The sequence below is a fragment of the Zingiber officinale genome, chromosome 6B, assembly GCF_018446385.1.
Source record: "Zingiber officinale cultivar Zhangliang chromosome 6B, Zo_v1.1, whole genome shotgun sequence".
Lineage (NCBI taxonomy): Eukaryota > Viridiplantae > Streptophyta > Magnoliopsida > Zingiberales > Zingiberaceae > Zingiber > Zingiber officinale.
Genome location: NC_055996.1, coordinates 119,143,328 through 119,168,819, shown reverse-complemented (window position 1 = coordinate 119,168,819; position 25,492 = coordinate 119,143,328). Strand labels below are relative to the sequence as shown.

At 35.2% G+C, this 25,492-nt stretch overlaps 2 protein-coding genes across 4 annotated transcripts in view; both read left to right on the top strand.

Annotated features, from left to right (window-relative positions):
* Positions 1 to 5,078: 5,078 nt before the first annotated feature.
* On the top strand, positions 5,079 to 16,539 carry LOC121989250. Its single transcript, XM_042543169.1, has 16 exons — positions 5,079 to 5,224; positions 6,061 to 6,166; positions 7,386 to 7,392; positions 7,504 to 7,588; positions 8,517 to 8,564; positions 8,660 to 8,708; positions 8,823 to 8,871; positions 10,700 to 10,770; positions 11,568 to 11,626; positions 11,874 to 11,972; positions 12,538 to 12,595; positions 12,920 to 13,056; positions 13,137 to 13,193; positions 13,947 to 14,044; positions 14,514 to 14,701; positions 15,544 to 16,539. Exons 1-16 carry the CDS (start codon positions 5,201 to 5,203, stop codon positions 15,612 to 15,614), a joined length of 1,206 nt encoding a protein of 401 aa, XP_042399103.1. The 5' UTR covers positions 5,079 to 5,200; the 3' UTR covers positions 15,615 to 16,539.
* A 1,239-nt stretch (positions 16,540 to 17,778) lies between these two features.
* The window catches only part of LOC121989249 (prefoldin subunit 1-like), a 41,417-nt gene continuing 33,703 nt past the window's right edge, over positions 17,779 to 25,492 (top strand). Inside the window, exons 1-6 of one of the 3 annotated variants that reach the window (XM_042543168.1) lie at positions 17,788 to 17,949; positions 18,093 to 18,146; positions 18,922 to 19,027; positions 19,583 to 19,589; positions 19,713 to 19,797; positions 20,899 to 21,159. In XM_042543168.1, the coding sequence (XP_042399102.1) occupies positions 17,926 to 17,949; positions 18,093 to 18,146; positions 18,922 to 19,027; positions 19,583 to 19,589; positions 19,713 to 19,797; positions 20,899 to 21,012 (390 nt within the window). In that variant the 5' untranslated portion in view covers positions 17,788 to 17,925 and the 3' untranslated portion in view covers positions 21,013 to 21,159. Of the gene's footprint in view, positions 17,955 to 18,092; positions 18,147 to 18,921; positions 19,028 to 19,582; positions 19,590 to 19,712; positions 19,798 to 20,898; positions 21,160 to 25,492 lie in introns of those variants that run through there. The other 2 variants (XM_042543166.1, XM_042543167.1) reach the window with 2 other exon arrangements.

Here is a 25,492-nt window from a genome sequence, read left to right as displayed (position 1 = left end):
GTCTCCCCCCTTGCCGGTGGTGGAACCTCTAGTATTATAGGGTTCCATCGGTAGAGATGGAAGATACCGCCCCTTGTTCCGCGAAAAAATTGGTCGTGCTTAGTTCAGATCGCGATCGCCCCCTCCATGCTTTAATTCTTGGATCCACCACTATGTCCACTGCAGCTCGCATAAAGATTTTGAGACTATATATATATTTCAGTTAGTTGGAAGAATATTTAACAATCCCAGTAAACTTTCCTTGTTCTTTATATTTTCTCTTAAAGTAAATCCACTATCTCAATGACTCTTCTAGTATTAGTCCCACATATATGGAAGGAGGTAAATATATATACACAAAACGTTAAATATATGGTGGGATAAATTCTAAGTCATTAGTTCTTATGAATTGATCTATGATTATTACACCAAAAATATTATGCGTCTATACCTTGAGAGACTTTATTTCCTTTTAAGGACATTATATATGAAGATGATTTCTTGTATGATCATGTGAAAAATTCTCTCTTGGCAAACGAATCTTTAAATGAATTTATATAATTTTTTTAAAATACTTTTGCATTATATTAAGTATCATTATTATTGAATGTGGTCTCACGCATTAGTGTCCCTCACGATTGCCCCATCATTAAAAAGGAATTAGACGGAAACTTAAATTGACAAATACATAAGTGGGATTCACTGAGGTGATAAAATTCTCTATTGAGTTTCAACCCTCCAATTACTATAATTATTATCTCATGTACTTATCAACTAAATCCGCCCTGGGGCTAAATGTTGAATCTGGTAATACCGAACCTGGGGCAACTTGTTCAGTCCTATGGAAATTTTTCATAAGGCGCCAAGGTAAATTGGAAAGCGCTCGCGGTGAACGACACATAAGTCCAGTATCCTGTGGTTATGTACTTCATTTAGAGGATAAATTCCTACAAATACGTTATAGCTATGAATCAAACTGTGAGTACCTAGGTGATAACTTGATGTCCTTACCTACGCCATAACTTCGGGAGTAAAAAATATTAGATTAGATAATACTGAATTTGAGAGGATAGATCTAACCATATGAAAACTTTTTATCGATCGTCAAAATAAATCAAGAAATACTCATGACTAACCACTTATAAACATAATATCCCGAATTGCATGTCTGATTTGAAGGAACATATTAAGTATGATTATTACTATGGTTATTAAGTTGTCTTAAAGATTACTAAATTATATCATATTTGTCATCTAATTATATTGCATCGTGATCCTGTCCGAGCGCTGAGTCGACGGACGCTGGGGATGTGGCGCTCTCCGCTGTCCTTTGGTGTCGAGGTGGACCTCCGGCGAACCTGCAAAGAAGCCGAGCCGGGAGGGGTTCCCCGGCGATGACCCTCCGACGCTCAAGTCAGGCAAGGAGAAATGAGAGAGGCAGCGTAACTGTGGCTACAGTGAGGATTGCGCATACCTTCGTCGACGTCTGGGGATCCTTATATAGGACCCTGGGGAGGCGCGGACACGCTTATTGATGCATGCACGCTTCACCAAACATACCTTAACGAGTTCATGTCAGAAAAGTACTCCTGACGCCATTCCGCAATCGTCCGAGCATATCCCGGATGTGACGGTGGAAGCTTCCACCGTATGATCCTGTGTACGGCTCGGCCGCCAACCCTGCTGCCTGTCGGCGACAAACGTCTCGAGGATGATGTTATCCCCTGTCTCCTTTTGTCCTCTTGCGCCTCCTGTCTATTCCAGGGCCGAGCGGTTCGGCCACTCGGCAGACATATCACTTCTGCCCCGGTTGTAGGTATCGGTTCGACTGGGAGGACTCCCGGTCGTATACTCGGATGAGATTGCTCCTGCCTGTCTTTGTTGCCTTGTGCCCCGGCCGAACTGACAACCCGCTCGGCCCTGAAACCTTTTTACCTTGAGCATTGGAAACCCGACCCCTAGTCGGGTTGTCTTTCATTCAGCTCAGGAGATTCCCGGCCGGTCGACCCTCTCAATCCGGTCGGTCGGGTCTCAGGGTTGAATCTCTTGACCTTTGACTTCCATGTGTCGTTAATCTTCCACTAACGAAGATCCCTTGTCCTTACCACAGGATCTGTTATCGTAGGTATGTATTATAGGAGGGTTACTAAATTATAATATATATAATTAAATTTTACTATATTATTAGATCACATGAAAGATACTAGCAAATAAATTAAATAATATTTTAAGATTTATATAGAAATTTATTTTAACATTAACACGTGGAATACAGCCAATTCCTGTCCAACTACAATATCAAACAATTAATTAAACCCCTTGAAATTATTGATCGCATGATTAGTAGATCAAAAGTGAATCAGATAAAAAATATTATTCAATTTTCTTTCAAATTTTTCAATGGCTAAAAATTTGACACGTAAATAAAAATCACATGACAATGGATTGAAGCTACCAATCCCCTGAAAAAGCTCAATTTGAGCGGGCTCATTTAATCATTTTTTAGCGTCACAGATAATTCAACCCCTTAAATTTTTTCCTTCTTCAATTGGTGGGTTGATATAGTTAATATGGTAAAAGATAATTCATATATTTCTAATTTTTTCATCAACTCATCCTTAAATCAACACAAAAAAATAAATCACAATGACTACTAAAATTATTACGGGAGATGATAAAATATGAGAGAGAGATACGCTCGGACGGAATCAAACAGTGGAGGTAGTTCATGATCTCATTTAGGATAAGTTAGATCTTATCGATCAGAACAATATCTAAATCCAATTAGGTATTATCATATGGATAAGAATCAAGCAGTGTCTCTGATCGAATCCAAACAGTTGATAAGATCCAAATTACCCTCATTTAGGGTTCTTCCATCTAAAGAGCTTAGAGTATTTTTGTAGTGAAGTGATTATCTCATAAGAATAGATTATGACAACCGTTAATCCGCTTTCTAAGGGCACTGTCAAGTCAATTATGCTTTGACTTTATCAATTTGCTCCTCAAAATTTCAAAAATAGCAATTTATCATGGTTAATCGACTTATGCGAAATAAAGTATCGATTTTGAAAATTTTAAGAAACATTGAAAAATCCTGGTGAGGCAAAAATATATTTTAGGACATTAGTACATGCTAAGGATGTGATAATGATGCCTTAATTCACACCTTCACATCAATATAGGTCTTTCATCTCAGATAATTTATTATCATTATTCTTAGGGTGTGTTTGGTTTAAGTTATCATTTATAATCTTAGTTATGTGATTACCAAGTAATCACATAACAAGGTTATGGGGAATAAAATATAACTAAATGTTGTTTGGTTCAACCTAGGTAATGCAACAAAAACTTGTTTGTTTGAAGGTTTTAATGAATACCTTAATTTAATATTTTACCATATTACCCTCAGTTACAAAATCAATTATACATAATATTATTATTATTATTATTATTATTTTTATTTATTTTTTTATGTTTTTTACTTTCCTTTTTCTTGTATATTTTTTTACTTTTTTATGTGTTTTTTTTATTTTTTTAATGTTTTTATATTTTTTTATATTATTTATATTATTTATATTATTTATTTTTTTTACATTTTTAAATTTTAATTTTTATTTATTTATTTTATTTTTAAAATTTTTAAATTTGTATAAATTTTTTATTTTTTAAATTTTTTTTCCAATTTTTAATTTTTTTAAAAAACTTTTAAATTTTTTAAAATTAAAATTTTTTATTTTTAAAATTTATATTTTTTTTTATTTTTTAAAATTATTTTTTTAAAAAATTATTTATTTTTAAAAATTTTAAAATTTTTTAAATATTTTTTTTTTTATTTTTTTACATTTTTAAATATTATTTACAATTTTTTCTCTTTTTTCCATGTTTTTTCTTATCGGAGGATATTTTTGGTAAAAAAAATTCGTTAACCCCGGAATCAAGAAAAACCTTAGTTTTATGAGGTTTTCCGATTCCGGACTGTATGACCCTTTTGCTGACGTGTCGGGCATGGAACATTACTTGGGAATCATCGAATACCTAAACCAAACAAGATTTTTGTTGATAACCTTGGATGAATAACCAAGATTATCAAAAATAACTCCGAATCAAACGCACTCTTAGAGTTATGACGCGCTGCCGCTGATCGCGTGTTTATTGTATGATAAGAAAATGTATAAACAAGAATACCATATATAATAATATAATAAGATACTTGCATATGAAAATATGACGAAGAATCAAAGTTAAATCGGCAGGTAAAAGAGATCATTTAATCTTCTTTCTTTTATTATTTTATAATTTTAATGGAGATCGCGAAGCCTGACTGATAATCTGAGAAATATATAATACTTCTAATCATTTCACAGTAGACTATAAGTTGATCTGATTTATTTTATTTTATATAATAGTTAAGAAAAATCTAAAATAAATATAATTATCAAATCTATAAAAATTATGAAAAAAAAAAATGTGAGGGGCATGGAGTGATCGGAGGTTAGATCCTTTGGTTCAGAATTTTCTGGACCAAAAGAGTTTCTGCATATTTATTGATGGGATAAATTGGATCCCATCTATTTAACAGATGTAGTACAATTCATCCATCTAATGAATATGTAAGGGTCCAGGACGGATTCAGGGATCTCGGACCAGAGGATCTTTACCCGGAGTGATCGAGGTTTGACCTTTTATAGAAATGACAAAAAATAAAAAATAAAAAAAATCGTGGACCTATTACAACGGTAAGATATTTTGATAGATTCATAAAGGACCATGATTTAAAATCTAGCTTAGTAAGAACAAACTTTACATTTGATTTTTACTATAAGATAAGCTACCGAATAGATTCTCATGATCACTTCCAGATTTATAGTTATCGAGAAAAAGTTAATTTGTAAGAGTGGATATCTCGAATAATAATAATAATAATAATAATAATAATAATAATAATAAATAAATAAATAAATACTAATATCCAGAAAAAGTTAATTATTTAATCCCTAGATCGCCGAATGAACTTTCTAGGGTTCCCAAATTCCAAATAAACAGGATCTAAAACCAACTAATTCCCCTCAGAGAAACTTACTTTGGCCTAGCCCATTTAAACGGCCCATTTAAACACCTCACCCGTTTTTCTTCCCTGCTTCGTCTTCGTGGTGGCGGATCGCGTGCTGCCTCGTACTAGGGTTCTTCCATCGGACGAGCTTGAAGCAGATCTCTGGAAATGGCGGATGAAGATAACCGGATGGTAAGCTGTATGCTTTCAGCTCCTTCTCAAGTGGTTGTTTTTTTTTCCTTCTCGAGGAATTTGCTACTCTGTCGACCTTTATCTCATCGGTTCTGGAAGTTTAATTCATGCTGTTAAAGAGCGATTTTGGACTTGTTGTTCTAGCTTAACTTGATAGATTTAATCTAAGATCTTGGATCCCAAGTGATGATATAAATTGCAAGGATTTAACTAGAGTGTATTTGGCCTGGGCTTTGGAGAGTGAAGATGACTTCGGTTTTTTTATTGTGTCCTTAAATTGCTAGATGGAATTCGATCAGGTTTTTTTGGATTTCACATTATTGTGAGTGATTATCTCATGTGAAAGATAATGATAATAGAAAAGCAATAAATCAGGAGCCTCTATGTGTCTACACCTTTTTTTGGATGTGCATTACGTCATTTGGTGATGGGTGATCGATCATTTGGAAGCTGATGAATTATTTTTTTTTTCATCTTGTTATTGGAAGAGATCAAATTACATACAGCTCAGTAAAGTATACTGTCGTTGTGTCAATGACTTGGAAGTTGGAACTGCATTCTTAGTGAAAACTATGGCATGGAGGACTGCAGAACTTAGAACTAGTTGAAAATGATTTGATTGGAGAAGTGAGATAAATGAGTGATTTTCTTCAAATGCTCATAGATGAATTGGGTTTCACTTTTCTCTCATAAAATAAAAATGTTACCTCAATCTTTTTTGCTATTGCTATAAATTAGTTATTGTTGTTTCTATTGTACACAAAAATAGATTGTGAAACTTGTAATACACGAAAAATAACATTATACAGTATGTTTGCCTATCTCTCGTCTTTCAGGTACAAAATCAGATTCAAACTAATGAAGGTGAAAAGAAGCGAGCTTACCTAACAAGGGAAGAACTTAGTCAGTTACCAGATGATACAAATACCTACAAATCCATTGGTAGGAAAAAAGTTTCTGTTTTGAGTAAATATTTTGTTGATTATTCTATTGTAAGAATCAGGAGCAACACTATGGTATTGAAAGAATTGTTCATGTAGCTTGACTGCCAGTGGCCATTGTAATTGATTTCTTCACTGAAAAGTATTAATCTCTTTTTCTTTCCCTTCTTTAACTCTTCTAATATTATCTTTGAAACATCGTAGCTAAGATAGAATATTAGCAGACATCTAACTGCTGTAATGGGAATCCTAATCATTCAATGAAGGAATTCAATGCCATGAATTGCCAAGTATTGCAATTTTAGTTGTTCATCATATCTTCATACCCTTGTTTATGTAACAATTACATTCATTACACGTTTAAATCTCAATGCTCAAATCTTTTGGGAACTTTTTGCCATACGTTTATGGATTAAGCTAAACACAAGTCTATGTGACGTCTCTTATATCTTTCTTAACTACCCAAGTAGATGTCAATCAAAGCATACGTTGCAGTGCAAATATTCAAATGTTCTGTCCTGCAACTTAAGCAGTGTTTTTTTTTTTGTTTTCATCTCTGCACTCTAATGTTAACGGTGAAAGATAGATTCACGCACATACTTTTTTAACTGCAGAAAAAGGTGAAAAAGAATCCCTTCTTGCCATTGAACCATGCCTTGATTTATGTCCTTTTATTCCATTGTCCTTTATTTAGATATCAACCTGAGCACTATAATGTTAATGGTTAAAGATAGATTCATGCACATACTTTTTTAACTGCAGAAAAAGGTGACAAAGAATCCCTTCTTGCCATTGAACCATGCCATGATTTATGTGCTTTTATTCTGTTGTCCTTTATTTAGATATCAACCTGAGCCTACGCAAATGTGCCTAAACAGGTTCTGATGTTTGAGGCCTAATTTCGCAGCATAGGTTCACTGAATCTTGAAGACCATGGATGAGTGTGTGGGGTTCTTTTCTAGGATTAACACCTAAGCCATATGTTTCTTTTCCATACTCCATTTACAAGGGGGTGAATCAGTAGATAACTTAGTGAGGTAGAAATATCATTTCTTAATCAAGTTGTTTGGAACTAGAATTTGATATACTGAACAAAGACACCTATATCTTTGATTACCAAGTCACAATAAAATTGCCTGCTCATAGCTAGATTATGCTTTGGAGAAAGTGAACTATGCAATGTATGCTACTAACTAAAGACATTTTGTCAAACCTTGCAGGAAAAGTGTGAGTACTTTGTAACCGCAACTTTTTGTCAAGGAAGTAATTTCCAATTTATGATATGCTGAAGTTATACCTTAGTTCATCCAGGTCCTAATAATTACTCTTGATATGCAGGTTTGTTCCAGAACCAAAATCATTTCTGTTGAATGATCAAGAGCAGAAATCTAAAGATAGTGAGATATCTACAAATTCTTTGCAGGTTTGTCATCTGCTTTCTTAATCTTTGTATGTCAAAAATAAGGGAATACCTATATTGGATCCCCTATTTGAAGTTGCACAATCTAGGCTGCCTGTCATCCCATGGTTTCAGTGTTTGTAAGTAACACTTTGCATGGCTGAAATGCATTGTTCATGTTGTCAATCAATATTGATAAGATTGTGGGCACGAGTGAATTAGGTTCTGAGTTTGATCCCCTGTATAAGCATTCTTTAGTGGCTGTTAGTTTATCAGTAGAAGATGTGTATAGTCTGGGCGCTGAGAAACTGGTTTGTGTATTTAGTACTGTATTGCTATCCATATGTCAAAACCTAAAATCACAAATTGTATATTCTATAGTCTTGCATGCATGTTAAATACCAATTCTTTTATTTTATCTGGCATTCCTATTATCCTAAGCCCTGAAATTGCTATTTGATTCCTTCCTGCTGTTGAAGGTAAGAGAGGATATTCTGCAGTTCCTGTAAGCTAGGGCAAGGATAGGTGTATGTATTTGCTTGATTCCTACTGTCCAAGAAGTAATGAATAGTCGATTTCAAAGTTTGAAACTGAGAAAACCTTAATCACTAGTTACTAGAGTAGCTTTCCCATTATGCAATCTATTCCTTTTGCATTGTATTACGAGTTTTAGAGTCCTAAGTGCATCTCTTTTCTTGTCTTAAGGTAAGCCCTTTCATCTATTGGTGTTCCTTCAACCTGTGGTTGAAATCTCTCTGTGTTTTTGTTTTATTGAAAGGGTAAGTTTGTGTACCAAGCCCATAGAGTTTGTGAAATATGGAAATAAACTAGGATACTGAGATAGATTTTAGCTTCAGATCAATTCTCTTTTTGTGCTGTTTTTTTACTCAATTGACCTAGATGATCTTTTGTCTTCTGACACACTTGATAGATGTTGTCTTCTGACATGCAGCAAATAGAGCAGTTGAAGAGACGGTCACATGCACTGACTGGGGAAGTGGTATGCAAACTCTACTAGCAGATCTTCTTAGTTTAATTAGTAATTGAGCACTTTGTGAAATATTACAGTCCACTAATTTTTCTGTTACTTTTTAGAATTTTGCACAAGAGGAGGATATTCGGTTAGAGACAACACGGGCTCGATGTAGGTTCCTATTTTCTGTATTCTAATAAATTTGCATATTTTTTTGAATATCCTGTACCAGAGGAGAATGAATAAAATATTTGTCAACGCTTCAAATGTGTTGGCTTCTTTCAGTGTCAAATGTACTGAAAAGGCATGAAGAATTGACAGAGCGGTTATCAAGGTAAACAGTTTATTTGGTTTACCAACATTTTGTAATGATGTGTCCGCCAATAAACACCTAATCTGTTTTACTAGGAACATCATGTTCTCCCTGCTGTATTAGAATGCACCTCTCCTGTCCAAATTCATTTTGTCCAAATGAAGAATTTCACTAACAATATTGTGTCTAGGAGGATGCTTTATTAGAAGGGGACTTCATACATTATTTTTAGAATAAATAGACAAGGAAATATCCTTCAATACTATGCCAAGTCTATTTTTTTTGTAGTCATCTGCTATAAGCCATTTTTTAATTGTATGACCCTTTGAAAATGGAAAATTGTTCTTGACTAAATAAAATTTGCTAACATCATTGTAATCCTTCTAGGCTAGATAGTTTCTTTCTACTTTTATTAACGAGAAGTACTTGTTATCAAGCTTTTGAATCTGGTTCCAATCCGGGGATTCAATCCTTGGCCGGAATGAGACGTTTTGATGTCGTGCCGATAGTGCCATCACATAGTGTTGAAGACACAGACATTCAAGGAGGAAAGAATTGGAGATGAGTAGAAAGAAAAGGAAGAAGATTGAAGTAGAAAAATGATAAAAAAAAAAAAGCTTGCGTTGTGGAATCTTGTGAAGTCTCCGACAGTTTGCAGAAGCCTCGAGCAGTTTTGTTGTCTTGTATAAGTTGTGAAAGCTTCACTTCATCTTAAGCAGCTTGCAAAAAGTTTGTGGTTGTCTCAGAGGTCACAGAAGCTTCCTAGTTGTCTCAGATAGGCTGCGAAAGTCATGTTGGACAAGTCATGGGAGCTTTGCCGTCATCTTGGGTAGGTTGGGGAAATGTCGAAGTTGTCTCAGACGTGTCATGGGAGCTTCATCACCACTTTGGACAACTTCCTCAGTGTCACGTGGTTCGTTTGATCGCATAAGTTTCCAAAGAGTTTCTCTGTCTTGGATAAGTTCTACGTCTTTTGGCAGGCATAACGAGATATTTCGCCTGTGTTAACTGACACAATAGGATTTTATACCTCCTTGTTACGTTTTAATTTAGGATTAATAAGTTGCATGATAGAAGGGGAGCCTTGACGCAACGGTAAAGTTGTTGCCATGAGACCAAAAGGTCACGGGTTCGAATTCTGGAAACAACCTCTTGCAAAAAGCAAGGTAAGGCTGCGTACAATCCTTCCCCGAGACCCTGCATAGCGGGAGTTTCGTTCACCAGGCTGTCCTTTTTTTTTTTTAAGTTGCATGATACATGTTCTTGAGTTTGTCAGTTTGGAACACATTTAAATCATATTCAAAGGGACTAATCCTCTTTTTCAAGTCATAATGGAGTCGTGGTTGTCTGGTGAGCCATGATGAAGTGCAAGATTTCCTATCAGGATTTAGTAGATCTGCCTATAATCTGCACAAGTTGTAGATTTGTTTCCAATTGAAATTTCTTGTATCAGTTTTTCCGTCAACAATATAGGTTCATACATGTGAAATGTGCTATTGTTTTGTTGTTCTCAACTATACCAATAAAGAATTCATTTTAGTTGCTCTTTATATGTTTCATTCAGCCTCTAATTACAAGATAACTTCTCTTACTCTGTAGCCATAAAGTTTTTTCATTATCATGTTACCCTTGTTTGAAGGGGAGCCTTGGCGCAACGGTAAAGTTGTTGCCATGTGACCAAAAGGTCACGGGTTCAAATCCTGGAAACAACCTCTTGTAAAAAGCAGGGTAAGACTGCGTACAATGGATCCTTCCTCGGGACCCTACATGGCGGGAGCTTCGTGCATCGGGCTGCCCTTTTTTTTTTATGTTGCTGTTGTTTGGTGATGATAAAGCTTATTTCTCACAGGGACTCTGATAAGATAATATTTGAACGTTTGGAAAAGGAATTTGATGCGGCACGAACTGCTCAAACTGAAGGTATCCTTCTGATGACTTTGCAACAATGGTTCAGTGTTTGGTTTCTTACATATCTGTTTGTTTCAAGTCTTTCAGCAAGACCTTGAAGGCTGCATGGGAACTCGCCACACTTATTATTACATTGCACACTTGCTGCATTCATTGCAAGCCATGTGTTGTAGTCATATCTTGTTTGTATAAATTAATAAGATTTAAAAATATGATTTGTTTTTTAATTTTAGAATCACCAAGGTATATGTGATTCTAATATTTGATAAAAAAAATCCATATTCTTGTTTTGGTAACCTTACTGTGTAAGTTATGGAGCATTTGCACTTGCATTCATCTATTTGAAACAACTACAAATGTGGTAACAATTGCAATAATATGCAAGTATTCGTGCAGTTACATTTATATGTTTTAGGGTAGCATTTGCTTATGTGTCCAAAACTGCAAATTGCAATTTGTTGGCATTTACACATAGGATAGATAAATTTCAGTAAAAAGTGTCAATTGTGTTTGTTTTATCTTGGTGTTCAAATATTGAATCTTTCTATGTGCATCCATATACTCAGAATCCTTGATTACCAACCTACTTTTCGTTCATCCATGTTAATACTCATGTTGGATACTTGTACATTAAAAAATATTCACAAATGCTTTGAGATTCCATGGATAGCCTCAAAGATCTAGGGAATCATTTCCAGCTGACATTGTCTTGTTACTGATATACATCATCTTTGTTTTTGATTGGAAAGCTGTATGTCATAACTTTCTAACCAGAAAATCTACACATCTCAACCATATTTTATTGGCAGAGATTTCTTTGGATGAAGAGCAGTGGAATGACGGACTACTAGCTACAATCCGTGAAAAAGTATTGCTATATTTCTCCATTTATTTTATTTTATTTTATTTTATTTTTCATCACACTAAAGCATATAGTTGTATCTGATGGAAATGGATGATGCTTTTTATGGAAGTGGTATATTATTTAAACTTGCCACTGGAAGTAGTAATTGGTTATTCAATTTCTATTGTATTAAATTATTATTACATTTTCTTATTCTTGATTTAGCATATAGTGCGTCCTAAATTTGTAGTTTTTAAAATTCTTGACCCAGGTCCATATGGAAGCAGAGAGAAAAGCAATGTCTAATGAAACATGTACACCATTGGATCCATTGATTCATGCCAAAATAACATACAAAATGAAGAATAAGGTATTTCTCTATTTTGGCTACCATACATTATATAGTTGTGATGAGTTGATTTTAATTTTCTTTCATCTAAACAGAAGTTACATTCTGCTGTTAAATTGTCATATGCGGCAACTTTGTTACCAGTTCCCACGCGAAATGCAGTGTTACAGTGCTAGATTTTTTTTCACCCTTAATAATTGTATAGTTTTATCATAACATTCTATTTTAGGAAATTTAACCATTGAGTGTTCTTTAAGTTGCAAGCTTAGTGTTATGGTGCTGAGAACTTTCTTAATCAGATGTACATTATGGAAGTTCTATAAATACTGAAATCATTGAATTGGAGCACATTGTCTTGTTTGTAGCAGCTATACAATTACTATTCTAGGACCATACAAACCTGTACATGAAATGCGCCAAAACCAAAGCATGCCAACCAGTACTGGACTTTCCAATGAAAATTATTCAATAAAATCAATGATAGCTGAAGTTATTCTATTTCTTACAATTACATGCTTGTTGGAGTGATTTTTTATGGCTTTGGAGTTGCTAACTGAATTGGCATCCTTTTTGTCCTTGTTAGTAGGTAATCTGTTGTCTAGAAGGTGCAAGAATTGGAATACAATTTGAGACTTATTTTGCAGGTAAAGTAGACTAATACTGTTGCTGGTATTATGTTACTTATCATCTGAAGGCAAATGTATCCCTTTGTATATAATTCTTTGAAAAACCTTGGATTTCCATATTTCAGCATTCTTTATAACTTGGAAAAATTGGCATACGTCAATGAACATGAATAAAGCCAAATTATACATTTCTAGAGGATAAATATTAGACCAGCTTCTAAAGTGTCTGTTAAGGACTGTCAACGCACATTTAACCTAATGAAATGGTCAAAGGCGAAAATTAATGATTTCTTAGGATCCTTTTAAAAATCATGGATTTTAATCTTCATTAATCCTTTGTAGGAGAACCCTGTGAAACTTACCATTGTGTGCTTGAAAGCAAATCGTTTCTTGAAAAGATGTCTGTAATTGAGCACACGGTTCCTTTCTTCCTCCCAATACGTGAAGCAGAAAATGACCTTCTCTCTTCTAATGCCATTGTAGGTTTATGATTTATTTCTGATATACTTTCTTTATTTTTTAAAGTAAAAAATCAGCTGATATTGGTCATACATGTTAGAAATTTGTAGATTATGTTGGAGAAATTTTGCAATCATACGTGGACAGGAGAGAACAGGTATGATTATGTTGAGTTTTATCTTCAAATGCTATTACAAAATATTTAACTTAGATGTTCAGATTAAAACTTTTTTTTTTTATAACTTTTCTTGCTTAATAAGTTACTCTTGATCCTGCATGATTCTGTGTTATTTTATATCTATTTTAAAACTATAGATGACAGGCTAAATATTTTTCACATAGATTGTTTTTTTTTATCTCTCATATTATCTGTATTTAATAGCAATTTCAGAGTCCTCTTGTCCATGAGAACAATATAGAAGCTAAGTTTTGACTCATCCTTTAATTGTATTTCGAAGCTTTCATGAATATGGATAATAGTGGAAGTCACCAAACATGTCCTATGGATCATATGTTGAGTGGTTAAGAAACAACAGGCTCAAAATGTTAAAACATTTAATAGGAGGATCTTGAGATAGATGTGTGAGTAGATAAGGAGAGAGAAATAATATATGATGACTTATTATTTACTAGGTAAAATAAGATAATGACTCAAGGTGGTATGGGCATGCCCAACAACAGTGTATATATTTCATTGTTAAGCAAGTTGATCGATTAAAGCTGATGGTAGTAAAGTAAAGGAAGACCAAGAAGTCTTTGCTGCATTTAATTAAAAGATGTCTAGACGGCTAATGAAATACCCAAATTGTCAGGATAAAACTTGTTGATTGTTTTTATCTATTTAACATGCTATGAACATTTTACAATTCACAAAATTTCCTCAGTGTTCATTAACATTTGGATTTACTAGGTTCGTCTTATCAAGGAGCTTTATGGGAATCAGATAGGGGAACTATTTCATAGCCTTTCCTACAACTTGATTGAATTTGTATTGGAGGACTTCGATTGGTGAGTACCAAAGTACAAGTTCAAATCAGTTATCCAACTGGTACATTTTATAATTTGCTTGTTTGTAATGTCTGCGTCAGTACTTTTGAATGAGTGGGCACTTACTACATCATAGCTTATAATTTCAAATTATAAGCTTAAGTCTTATCCTAAATTGAGGTTACAACCAGACTTAAGGTGGCGGAATTTATCAAGTTGTGTTCTCATAATTTTGTTCCTCGTGAAAATATTTGGCCAAAATAACAAAAACCTTCTTTGATAATATCAAAAACACCCCTATATCTATATAGTTTTATTTTCCCCCTTATAATACCCTGGGTTTTTTATTTTATGTTTCAGAAGATGTGGTACATGTCAACTATGAAGAGGGCCTTTTTGAAAAAATGATTCTAACTTTATCTTTTGTTATTCTTAGTTGATGCTAAGCAAATTGTTTGCTTCTTATATCAGTGTTTTTTTCCTCGTGCAGTAAGGTGACTGTTAGTCTTAGGTATGCAGATCTCGTTTCTATACTACCTAGTCGTATACGGGTTTTGGCATGGCCTGTACACCCTTCGAAGAAGACCTTAGCAGATGAGAAAAAAGGAGGTGCACAATCTATTCCATCTCGTCTTCCTTATGCCGAAGATGCTCTCAGAACCATGAGCTTGCCTGAAGGTAATTACAATCGGATACTTCTGTTTTGGACAATTTATTTAGAGCTTCCACAAATTCCAAAATTTATCAGGAGTATGCCGATTTTGAAAATTACTCAGAAGTAGATAATAATGTTGTAGGAATGCTTGAATTTTGACAAGTGGTCGTTGTAGTTGATAAACTTTTGAAAGCTTGGAAGTTTTATAGGTAGGCTGCCCTTGGTTTCTTGAGAATGGCAATGTCACGCTTGATTTATAGAAATAGATATTGTATTTTCTTTGAGTTCTTCTCTCTTCATAAGAAATAACTATTCCTTGTCTATTTCATTCTTTAAACAATTCATATTTTTTTACTTTGTTCAACTCTGCTAAAAAAAATATAAATAAATATATATTATGATGGTGAGCTACATAGACAGAGTGGGTCGGGCAATCAAGCATGCAATTTGAGTGTGACAGCATTCTAGGTGAGCTGGGCCAGAATGGTCTGAGCACAGACTGGTGTAGTCAGTTGGACGAGGCAAGCCGACAAGTCGAGTGGGTCTGTCAGGCTTGCCTCGCCCAAGTGGCTTCACCAAGGTTGACCAGTCAAACTTAGAGAGTTACCAACAAACTAGCTGGCTCACCCAAGATCAAGCAGATTGTGTTAGCTAGATTAATATTTATCATTATGAAAACTATTCGTTATAACATTTTTGTAAAATAAATTTTCCATATTTATTCCATTCCACTAAGGAAATCAAAAATTCTTTTTCTAGTCTTTTACCTATTCCAGCATTCAAAATAGCTATCCATTTTATTCAAATGCATTATGAGGTCTTTCTGCTCTCCCTGAATCTTTTGTGCCTTTGTTTGCTTCTTTAGCTTATGCAGAGATTGTACTGAACCTTCCCCATGTGCTGCAACAAACATTCCCTCACCTTGCAAGTTCTTAATTTTCTGCAAGAACTTCCATCTGTAACAGTGTTGAAGTTTCACAGTTATCTCTATCATGACCACTTACAAGCAACTCTCAAAAACCCTATGGCCCAACAGAGGAATACGCAACTTGTTTGCTTCATCTCACAAACTAACACATGGTTCCCATATATGTTCAACTCAAGAATCTGTAAGCACTGTTTCATCTCATCTCCTGTCCTGTATAAATATCTTCATATTATATATTTTCAATATTCTTTAGTTGAAGTTAGATCATGTATTTGCTAGACTTCTCTCCCTACTACTACAAAAGTCATGTTACTGACTTCAAATAACTTTCAGACTGCTAGATGTTAATTGAAGGATATGTTTTTCACTCATTCTGTAAGCATTGTTCCTATGTCATCTTCTGTCTATGTAAATATTGTCCTATTACTTATTTTTCAATATTCTATCAAAGCTACATTGCTCACCTTAATACTGTTATTGTGTGATGTCAGCATTATGTTTACACAGCCAGAAAGAAATCAATTTCATGGATTGGTCCAATTTCCAAAAAACAGCCTGCAAACAATTCTATGGATTAGCACAGGTCCCATGCATTGTCAATACTTCTTCCCTTGCTTAAGTTGAGTTGAATGTAAGAGCATACCAGCGGAAATTGAAACCACGGGTTCGATTTATAAGGAATCGTAGTTGGGAAGTAGGGGGGCTGCTTACAAACTGTGCTGACTCATGGAATTGGTTTCCTTGATGTCTGTGTACAGACGTTAAAGTTATGTTCGAGTGACCTACAGACTGCTAGATGTTAATTGAAGGATCTGCTCATTGAACAGGATGCATTTCACATTATTATCACGAGTGGACACTGGCATGGTCCTGGAGTTAAAAGCATTATTCTATTTTAGAATAAGATTTATGAAATTGCGATTGCAGTTGTTACGGCTGGTTTCCAAGTTTAAAAGTAGTGTGCTAATCGGTTATTCAGGCTTGGATCATTATTTTGGGCATGTCGCTAAATGAGTATGTGTTAAACTTTAGTCAAGCTGATGAGGTTTGGCTCAGTTTGGGCTGTTTTTGGTTAGCTTGGAACTGTTTCGGCTCAGATGGTCTAGGTTGTGATGTGGTTGGTCTCAAGTGTGTTGGGCCTCAACTGTGCCCTTTCTAATTGGGAAGCAACTCTGTTTGAAATTTGTTTGTGTCCTGTTTGAATTAGTTTGAGTTGAGAAGCAACATTGTTGGAATGGAGTTGAGTTTAGGTGAACTCTAGTGGATTAGAGTGGAGCCATTGGTTTAGTTGAGGATCAATGATAATGCCTTTATGCTCTTGATCTTATCGGATTGGTTTCAGTTCATAGCTTGCAAATAGTCGGGTTCCTCCAGCACTTATCACCGGTTATACATGGTTATGTTTAGCCGCTCTAGAAGCTTCTAGAAGGTTATCCTGCAATTATTGGCTCGAGTTTGACACTGTATTTTTATAAATTAGTAATTTTAAATCAAATATCCCTTTATGTTCTATTATTGATATTATTTTATTTGGTTAAAAAAATGATATAGCACATATGATACTATGTTTGCATATTTATGGAATCGATTTACTTTTAATAGTCACCTGTGAAATGAATAATAGGGAATATTGTCATATTTGATGATGATAAAATTTTAGATGATACTGAGAAAATAAAGTAAATTGTTTTCAAGGGGATTTTTTTTAAATGGAAAAGTGAGTTGTCATTGAAATATATAGATGGAAAGCATATATTTCACCGACAATCTATACCGTTGGTCCGCTTTTAAAGACACGGTCGAGATAACTTTGCTCCTCATCTCTCAAAAATTACAATTTACCGTTGACAATTAGTTGTGCTATAGATCTACATCATAAAGGTCGTGAAAAAATAATATTAATAATAATAAGGATGACAGATATATTATAGGAATTTTTTCCCCCTACCTTCTAATTACTTAGTAGTCGATTATAAGTTGAGCTGATCATGATTGATGGTTGTTAATGTTATATGATTTAGTTGAGCTAATCACATGATTTGTTACTATTATTATTGAGAAAAAAATATAATTATTTAATCCCTAGGCTGTGCTCGACCGAACCAAGATTTTGGTCTGAATCAAATCAAACCTATTCCGAATCATTAAACATTAAAACCCATCAATATTCCACAGAGAGGCTCTTTGGCCTGGCCCATTTAAACCGTACCCCTTGGCCCTTGCCTGTTCCCTTCCCTGCTTCGCTCTCGTGCTGGCGGATCGCGTACTCCCTCGAATTAGGGTTCTTCCATCGGACGACCTTGAAGCAGATCTCTGGAAATGGCTGATGAAGCGAACCGGATGGTAAGGTGTATGCTTTCATCTCCTTCTCAAGTGGTTGTTTTTTTTCTTCTCGAGGATCGTGTTACTCTGTCGACCTTGATCTCGATCGGTTCTCGAAATTTGATTCATGCTGTTAAAGAGTGATTTTGGATTTGTGGTTCCAGGCTTTTATTGAGATACAGAGCCGTATGATCGAGACAACCGGGAAGCTAAAGCAGGTAATCGTGCATTCTTTTCTTTCTCTATAACACTGTTGAATCTGGTTTGGTAGAAAATTTGCTACTTTTGTCTTCTCTCTGTAGTTTAACTTGATAGATTTAGTCTCAAATCTTGGATCCCAAATGATGATATAAATTGTTTGGACTTAACTGGAGTGTATTTGGCCTGGGATTTAGAGAGTTAAGAAGACTTGGGTTGTTTTATTGTGTCCTTAAATTGCTGTATGGAATTCGACCAGTTTGTTTGGCTTTTTGATTATTGTGAATGATTATCTCATGAGAAAGATAATGATAATAGAAAAGCAATAAATCAGGAGTCTCTAAGTGGCTAAACATTTTTTTGCGATCTGTATTATGCCATTTGGTGATGGGTGACTGATCATTTGGTAGCTGATAATTTAGGGTTTTTTTTTTTCATCTTGTTATTGGAAGAGTTTAAAGTACATACAGCTCTGTAAAGTATACCATCATTGTGCCAATGACTTGGAGTTGCATTCTTTGTGAAAAGTATGGCATGGAAGACTGCAGAACTTAGTACCAATTGAAAATGATTTGATTGGAGAAGTGAGATAAATTTTTGATTTTCTGATGAATTGGTTTTCACTTTTCTCTCATAAAATTAAAATGTTACCTCAATCTTTTTGCTATTACAATAAATAAACAAATTGTAGACAATCAGTTATTGTTGTTTCTATTGTGCACAAAAATAGATTGTGAAACTTGTGATACACGAAAAAAAACACTATACGGTATGTTTGCCTATATCTTCTTTCAGGTGCAAAATCAGATGCGAACTAAAGAAGGTGAAAGGAAACGAGCTTACCTAACCAGGGAAGAACTTAGTCAGTTATCAGATGATACAAATACCTACAAATCCATTGGTAGGAAAAACGTTTCCGTTTTGAGTAAATATTTTGTTGGATATTCTATTCCTGCCATAGATTTGATAGTGCAGGTAGATTCCAATATCTACTGGTTCAACTATTGGGCAACAACTTACATTTGAATTGTTATTTTGTATCTAAATTCTTGTGATTTTAAAAAAAAAAACGAAATGAAAGCAATACCATGGTATTGAAAGAGAACTGCTTGTGTAGCCTTGACTGCTAATGGCCATCATCCTTGTTTGTATTGAACAATTGTGATCCATGTGCTCTGATTCTAGACACTGCCTCCCATCCACCAATGTGATGACCCCTCTCCTTTATCGGTCGTTATCTGCGACCTCCCTCCTACTTGCCAACATCCAGATCAGTGTATTTTTTCTCAATTAAATTGTTTCAAAGAAGTCACCTATTTCTTTCAAAGAAGCTGCCTATTTCTTTGTTTGCCAAGTCTTGTTAGAATTGCCTGCTGATTGCTTGATTTTTCTTTATAGAAAGAGAACCATTGAGTTTATGACTATCTGATGACAATTTTTAAAAAACAAATTGCAGGAAAAGCGTGAGTTCTCCATAATCCCAACACTTTTGTCAAGGAAGTAATTTACTATTTATTATTGTTGAAGAGACCAAATTTTCTCTTGTTCTATCTAATAATTGTGATATTTTATATCTTGATATTTAGGTTTATTTTGGAACCAAAATCAGTTCTCTTGAATGAACAAGAACAGAAATATAAAGACAGTGAGACTGCCATAAATTCTTTGCAGGTTTGTCATACATTCTTGCTTATAAAAAATTTGAGTTTGACCCTCTTTGAAAACTGTCAATCTAGCCGTCCTCTCTTCCGTTGCAAGGGCGACAATTCGTGGCATGCTAATTGTGTGTCATTTAGGTTACTAATTAATTATAAGAAATAATATAAAATTAATTATGCATTTTTTAATATAATTTTATAAGGTAAAAAATTATAAAAGACAATGTTAAAGTAATTATATATTTTTAAACAACATACAAAATGAATTGTGTACATGAATGTCTATTTGTGTCAACCTATTTATTTATTATTGTCATTTTAAGTTTTGTATTCTTTTAATCATGTTTTGAGGTTGAGGTTATTTATTGTATTTAGTATTGTCAGCTCTAATCCATGTTCTCAAATTATCTTTTTCATGTTGTCAAATTATCAAATTATTTTTCAAAACGGCATGATGGATGATATTTAGTATCAAAATTATGTGAAAATCTAAGGATTAGTTGATATAAGTTGGATATCTAATATCAACTAAAAAAAATAATAGCATTTTTAAACTTCAGGACAAATTGTTTAAAATGTGAAATTGGCAAATTTTCAATCAATCAATTTGTTTCATTCAACAATCTTGTGAACAATATTCTGTATTAAAATTCTACCAGAAAAGGGTATTTCACAAGTTTTCATTTCTTACAGCAAGTTGTTTCACCCTATTACTTAATAAAAGATCATTTATATTCAAATTGTACCAAAATTGACCTAGATAATGCAATTTGTTTCAAACATGAAGACAAACTATAAGTTTGAAATTGACAAAATTTCAGTCCTTATGTTGATTGATTGTATCACTTTAGAAACCATATTTTGTATGAAACTTGTACAAAAATCATCTTAGGTGATAATATTGGTGAATTAGATCTCAATACGATTCTGTTGTTTGTCAATAATGTATGGTTTATCAAGTAGTTTCACTACAATTTGATGAGGGGGACCTGAACGTGTTATATTTTTGAATAGTGGAGCCGAATCTAGTGTTTTTAATACTATTTGGCATTCAATTTGGGTATTGGCTTCAAATATAAACTTACATAACAATCATTTTTGTTGATTTGAGCAGGTTTCCAAAGAGTACCTAGAGAAGCAAATGGCCGAGATCGAAAACAATCTGCGAGAGTTACTTCAGCAAGATCCAAGTCTTGCGCACCAGATCATGTCCATGTCTGTGATGTAAAGCGTTTCCAACTTCTCCCATCAAGTGATCACTTAAATTTTTCAAAAATTATTTATCGAACTGTAGAATTACTGGCTTGCTCGTGTTGTCGTAACAATTTGGTTCTCGTTTAGATGATGAAGATGTGGCTTCAACTTTTGGGATTAATTTTTTTTTTGTCCAAGGTAGACATCTGGTGATGCTAAAAATCTGTCACCGCCCCCTCCCCCACACCACCAGAGGAAGTAAATCATAAAATTGGGTATTTTTATCGGGACCAATCTTGCTCAACTTTATAAATTTATTATATTATAATCAACTTAGTTTGGTTCTGGGAGAATCTGGTGATGCTATACTTGTACTATGCTACACTTTGGTCTCCCATGGGGCGCTGCTACCGTTGGACGCAGAGGAGAGATCGGTGTAACCTCTCCTCTCGCCGGCAGTCTCAGTGAAAGCCCCCGCCTCCTTTCTCCATGCCGGGGCCATCAAGGAACACCGTCGTCGCCTCTTGCAAGTCGACGCCGCCTAGAAACATTGTCGCCATCTAATCCACGTTGGCGCACACCTCCGTTGTCTCGCATGCTGGCTTCTCGTTGCCTCCTCAGCCGAGGAGGTTGCAGCCGAGCCATCCCTTTTCTCCCTCTCCTCTCATCGGCAGTCCTAGCGAAAGCCGCCGCCTCCTCCCTTCTCCACGCCGGCGTCGCCGAGGAACACCGTCACCGCCTCTTGCAGGCCGATGTCGCCTAGAAACATCGCCGCCGTCTAACCCACGTTGGCACACACCTCTGCCGCCTCGCATGTCGGCTTCTCATCGCCTCCTCCTCAGTTGAGGAGGCTGTCGTCGAGCTGTCCCTTTTCTCCCTCTCCTTTCGCTAACAGATGCCTCCAACTGCCGCCTCTGTCAAGCATGCCAACGCCACCTTCGTGAGGACGCCGACCGGCACTCCCCTTCTGCTCCTCACGCTGCTCCCTTTCTGCTCCTCATGCTGGCGCTACCATCGGACGGACTCGACATAGCCTTCATCATGTAGTCGCCTCCCCTCGTCGATCTGTAACGCCAGCACTACCCCGCCGCACTCCCCCTTTCCAACGCTACCTCTCTCCCTCACACATGCCGGCAGCCCGTACGTCTTCTCGCCACGGCTGACTGATTGCCTTCGGCGGTCGACGTCGCTCACATCCGATCGACATTGCCTACAATCGGGCGACATTGTCTTCAGCGGCTGATGCTATCCTCCGGACCATCCTTATTGCTAGCCCTTTGGATCCATCCAGCAGCACATGTCTGATGACGTTCCAGCATTCCGCTTGACCTCGCCTATCGGACCCATCTTCAGCTTCTGAGCCCCCGCAGCTATCGCTATTCCACTATGGTGCCTTGCTATATTCCAATATTGTAGTCGTCTTACATGTGTGATGTTTTTATATTCCGGCCTTCGTGCCACCATTATATCCCGGCCTACGTGCCAATATTTTATCTCATCTTGCGTGCCGATGTCATATCTCGGTCTGCATGCCGAGGTCACATTTGGTTTTGTGCCATCGCGTTCGGCTCCGCGTCGTCAGATCCAACTCTTTAGCCTGCTCAGAGTCATCTGTCCTTCCGGGTCAGGACAACGCGAGCAGCATCCCGACCAGCTCACTGATCCACCCGAGAGCGCCCCCTGGGTCAAGGTACGTTTTCCATTCATATTCTATACGCATTTCATTATTATACGTCTTATTTTGTTACTTGTATATTCGTTAGATTTGTCTTGAGCATCAGAGTACCAGAGACTGGAGCGATTCGGTCGCTGATTACAGATAGCATTGACTAGAAAGCTTCTAACGACTTGATCAATATAATAATCATCTCAACATACCATCCTCCCTTTAAGATATTATGATTCGATTAATATTTCATACATTTACTCGACGATCTATCTGACTCATATTCCGGACATCAGCTTTACCTTACAAAGGCCTCTTCTACTTATAGAATCAATTCTGAAGGCCGATTAAGGCCGCCGTATTGGAATAGGCCTTATGCTAATTGTTAATTTGAATGGGTGAGTGCCTTGACGGGTATGAACACCGATTCGTAAACATACCGTATGGATTCTTATTGCAAAAACTGCTTAAAATAAATTTTGGGCCTCTTTGAGACGCAGTGACCACAACTATATGATTCAATTGGATTTCGCATTGCATCCGAAGAGGGGCCATTAACCATTAAGGCCTTAATTTTATACAAAGAGTAACCTTGGAATTCGTGAAAGAAGAGTTTATAATATAATCCGGCCCAAATCAAAATTTAAATTGGCACGGTACACTTCAAATTCAAATGCATAAATTTAAATTGATATGAATCGAACCATATATATATATATATATATAATATTGATAACTTTTATATTTAAAAAAAAAATGAATTAAATTCATATCATATAAAAGCATCTTTAAAAATAAACGGTTATTTTATACGTATATTTTAATTGATCACATGATTAAGGCAACATGACTTAAGTGTTTTTATCTCTGAACTAAGTCACGTTGCCTTAATTGGATTTTAGGGTTTAAGGTTTAATTGGAATTTTTTTATGGAGTAATGTTATTAAAAAATAACTAAATTTCAATCATAGATTTTTTAACATAAAGTTTACAGAATTTTGAGTTATTCAAAAATATAACTCAAGGAATATATTTTATCTATTATAAAGAGAAAAATTAATTTTCCTAATTTGAACTAATTTACATTCATGGATATTATAGGTGAATTAAATTTGTAAAATATTTTGGTTTTGAAGAATGATTGTTTTATTATTTCTCTAATAATATAAGTACAAAAGATGCTGCAATCCATAATTACAAATTTATATGCCAACCAAGGGCGGAGCCACATTCTAATCTGCCGGAACTATAATCTGAGTAGCCAATGGCAATTAACAAGAGAAAAACTTAAATTTACCTTGAGAGAGAGAAAGAAAACGCAAGCGAAGGAGAGAGGCGTAGCCACAACCCGGGTAGATCACTTAGGCTGGCTCTGCTAGTGATACCAACAATATAAACAAGTCTTATAGATGCCAAAGTAATCGAGCAAAGATTATCTGATCCACTTTTTATAGATTAAGAGATGATCTGTAATATAATTATAGTCAAATTACGACCGCGATTCAATCGCAATTAGTTACGATCCCTCCTTAAATTTACCTTCTCATTCAGATTATAATTTGGATCGAGATAGACAACCGAAGATCACCCGAAAGCTATCGACGGTGGACGAGTGTCCGGACTACCGAGCGCTGAACGAGAGACAGCCTCCGGACATCCTCCGATCACTCATCCCGACTCAAACTATAATCTAAATAGAAAAATGAACAAAAAAAACACACAACTAATTATGGCTAAATTATGACCATAATTAGACTATAATTATATTATAAATAATCCCCTGATCCAACAAACAATAACAACAACAACAATAACAAAACAAGAAGAAGAAGATAGACAAGAGGACCTATCACAAAGTAATTAGTTACCCGTATTAATTTTTTTTTAATAATAGCCTCCATAGAAAATCACTTAATTTTTAAACTCTTATCTTATAAATATTCACTGAATTTTGAAAAAGAAAATTTGACTCGTGTATCCTGATCTTCACAGCACATTAATCCCATAATTTAGGAAATTATAATATATAAGCATTTTAACAATAAAATAAAAATATTTTAAAAGGCATTTTAATATTAATAAAAGACATTTATATTAAAAAGTTACTTAAATATTGGAGGAACATTTTCAAGACAAATAGATCGATTGCACCATAAACAAAAACATGAAGAAGAGGCCAATGTGTGATATTTATATTCTGGGGAAGTGTAAAGTAACAATGAGACATGAGATTGATAGAATCAACATGCAAGGAATTTGAGTTCAATACCTTTCGGGCTTATTTCCAAGAATATCAACGAATATGATAAAAGCTAAATCACCATGAAGGATGTTATTTCGAAGGAATCTAGGAGATATCTCACTGCGATCTTCTTGAGCAACAGATGCTAGAAAAATATACCGCTAAAGGAATCTCAGGAACCGGAATCAACTTCCCGATCACCGCAAGAGGCCAGCTGAAAGAAGCATCATTGAAACCAAAATATAGAGTTTCATGTTATGATGATCAATGAGGCAAAAATTTCCAGAAGTAATTGACTCTAGAGAGTTGAATTATTAAAGTCAACATTAATCAAACATCTCGTATAAACTAGGTGATGCGTTTTGACCTAAAAGCAGTGATGCCTAAGAGAAGGCGAACTTAAGAGAAAAACAGCACTCATGCAACGCGAAGTGAAAGGGTTAAACGAGACACCATACCTTACAAGAGCAATCACAATAGACACCAGCCACAACTTCCAATTAAGTCTCACAGTCGATGTAAATTTCCCAAGGAATTCGATAATCAAAACCTGCATAAAAAAAAAGCGACGTGTTCAAAATTCTTCTTTTCATAAGAAACAAAGTT

What these genes read in the sequence shown, in the direction of transcription:
- LOC121989250 (XM_042543169.1), top strand. Translation starts at nt 5,201, where the DNA reads ATGGCGGATGAAGATAACCGGATG. An exon ending in TATCTACAAATTCTTTGCAG is followed by an intron (nt 7,589 to 8,516) that starts GTTTGTCATCTG and finishes TCTGACATGCAG; the next exon opens with CAAATAGAGCAGTTGAAGAG. An exon ending in AGAGACAACACGGGCTCGAT is followed by an intron (nt 8,709 to 8,822) that starts GTAGGTTCCTAT and finishes GGCTTCTTTCAG; the next exon opens with TGTCAAATGTACTGAAAAGG.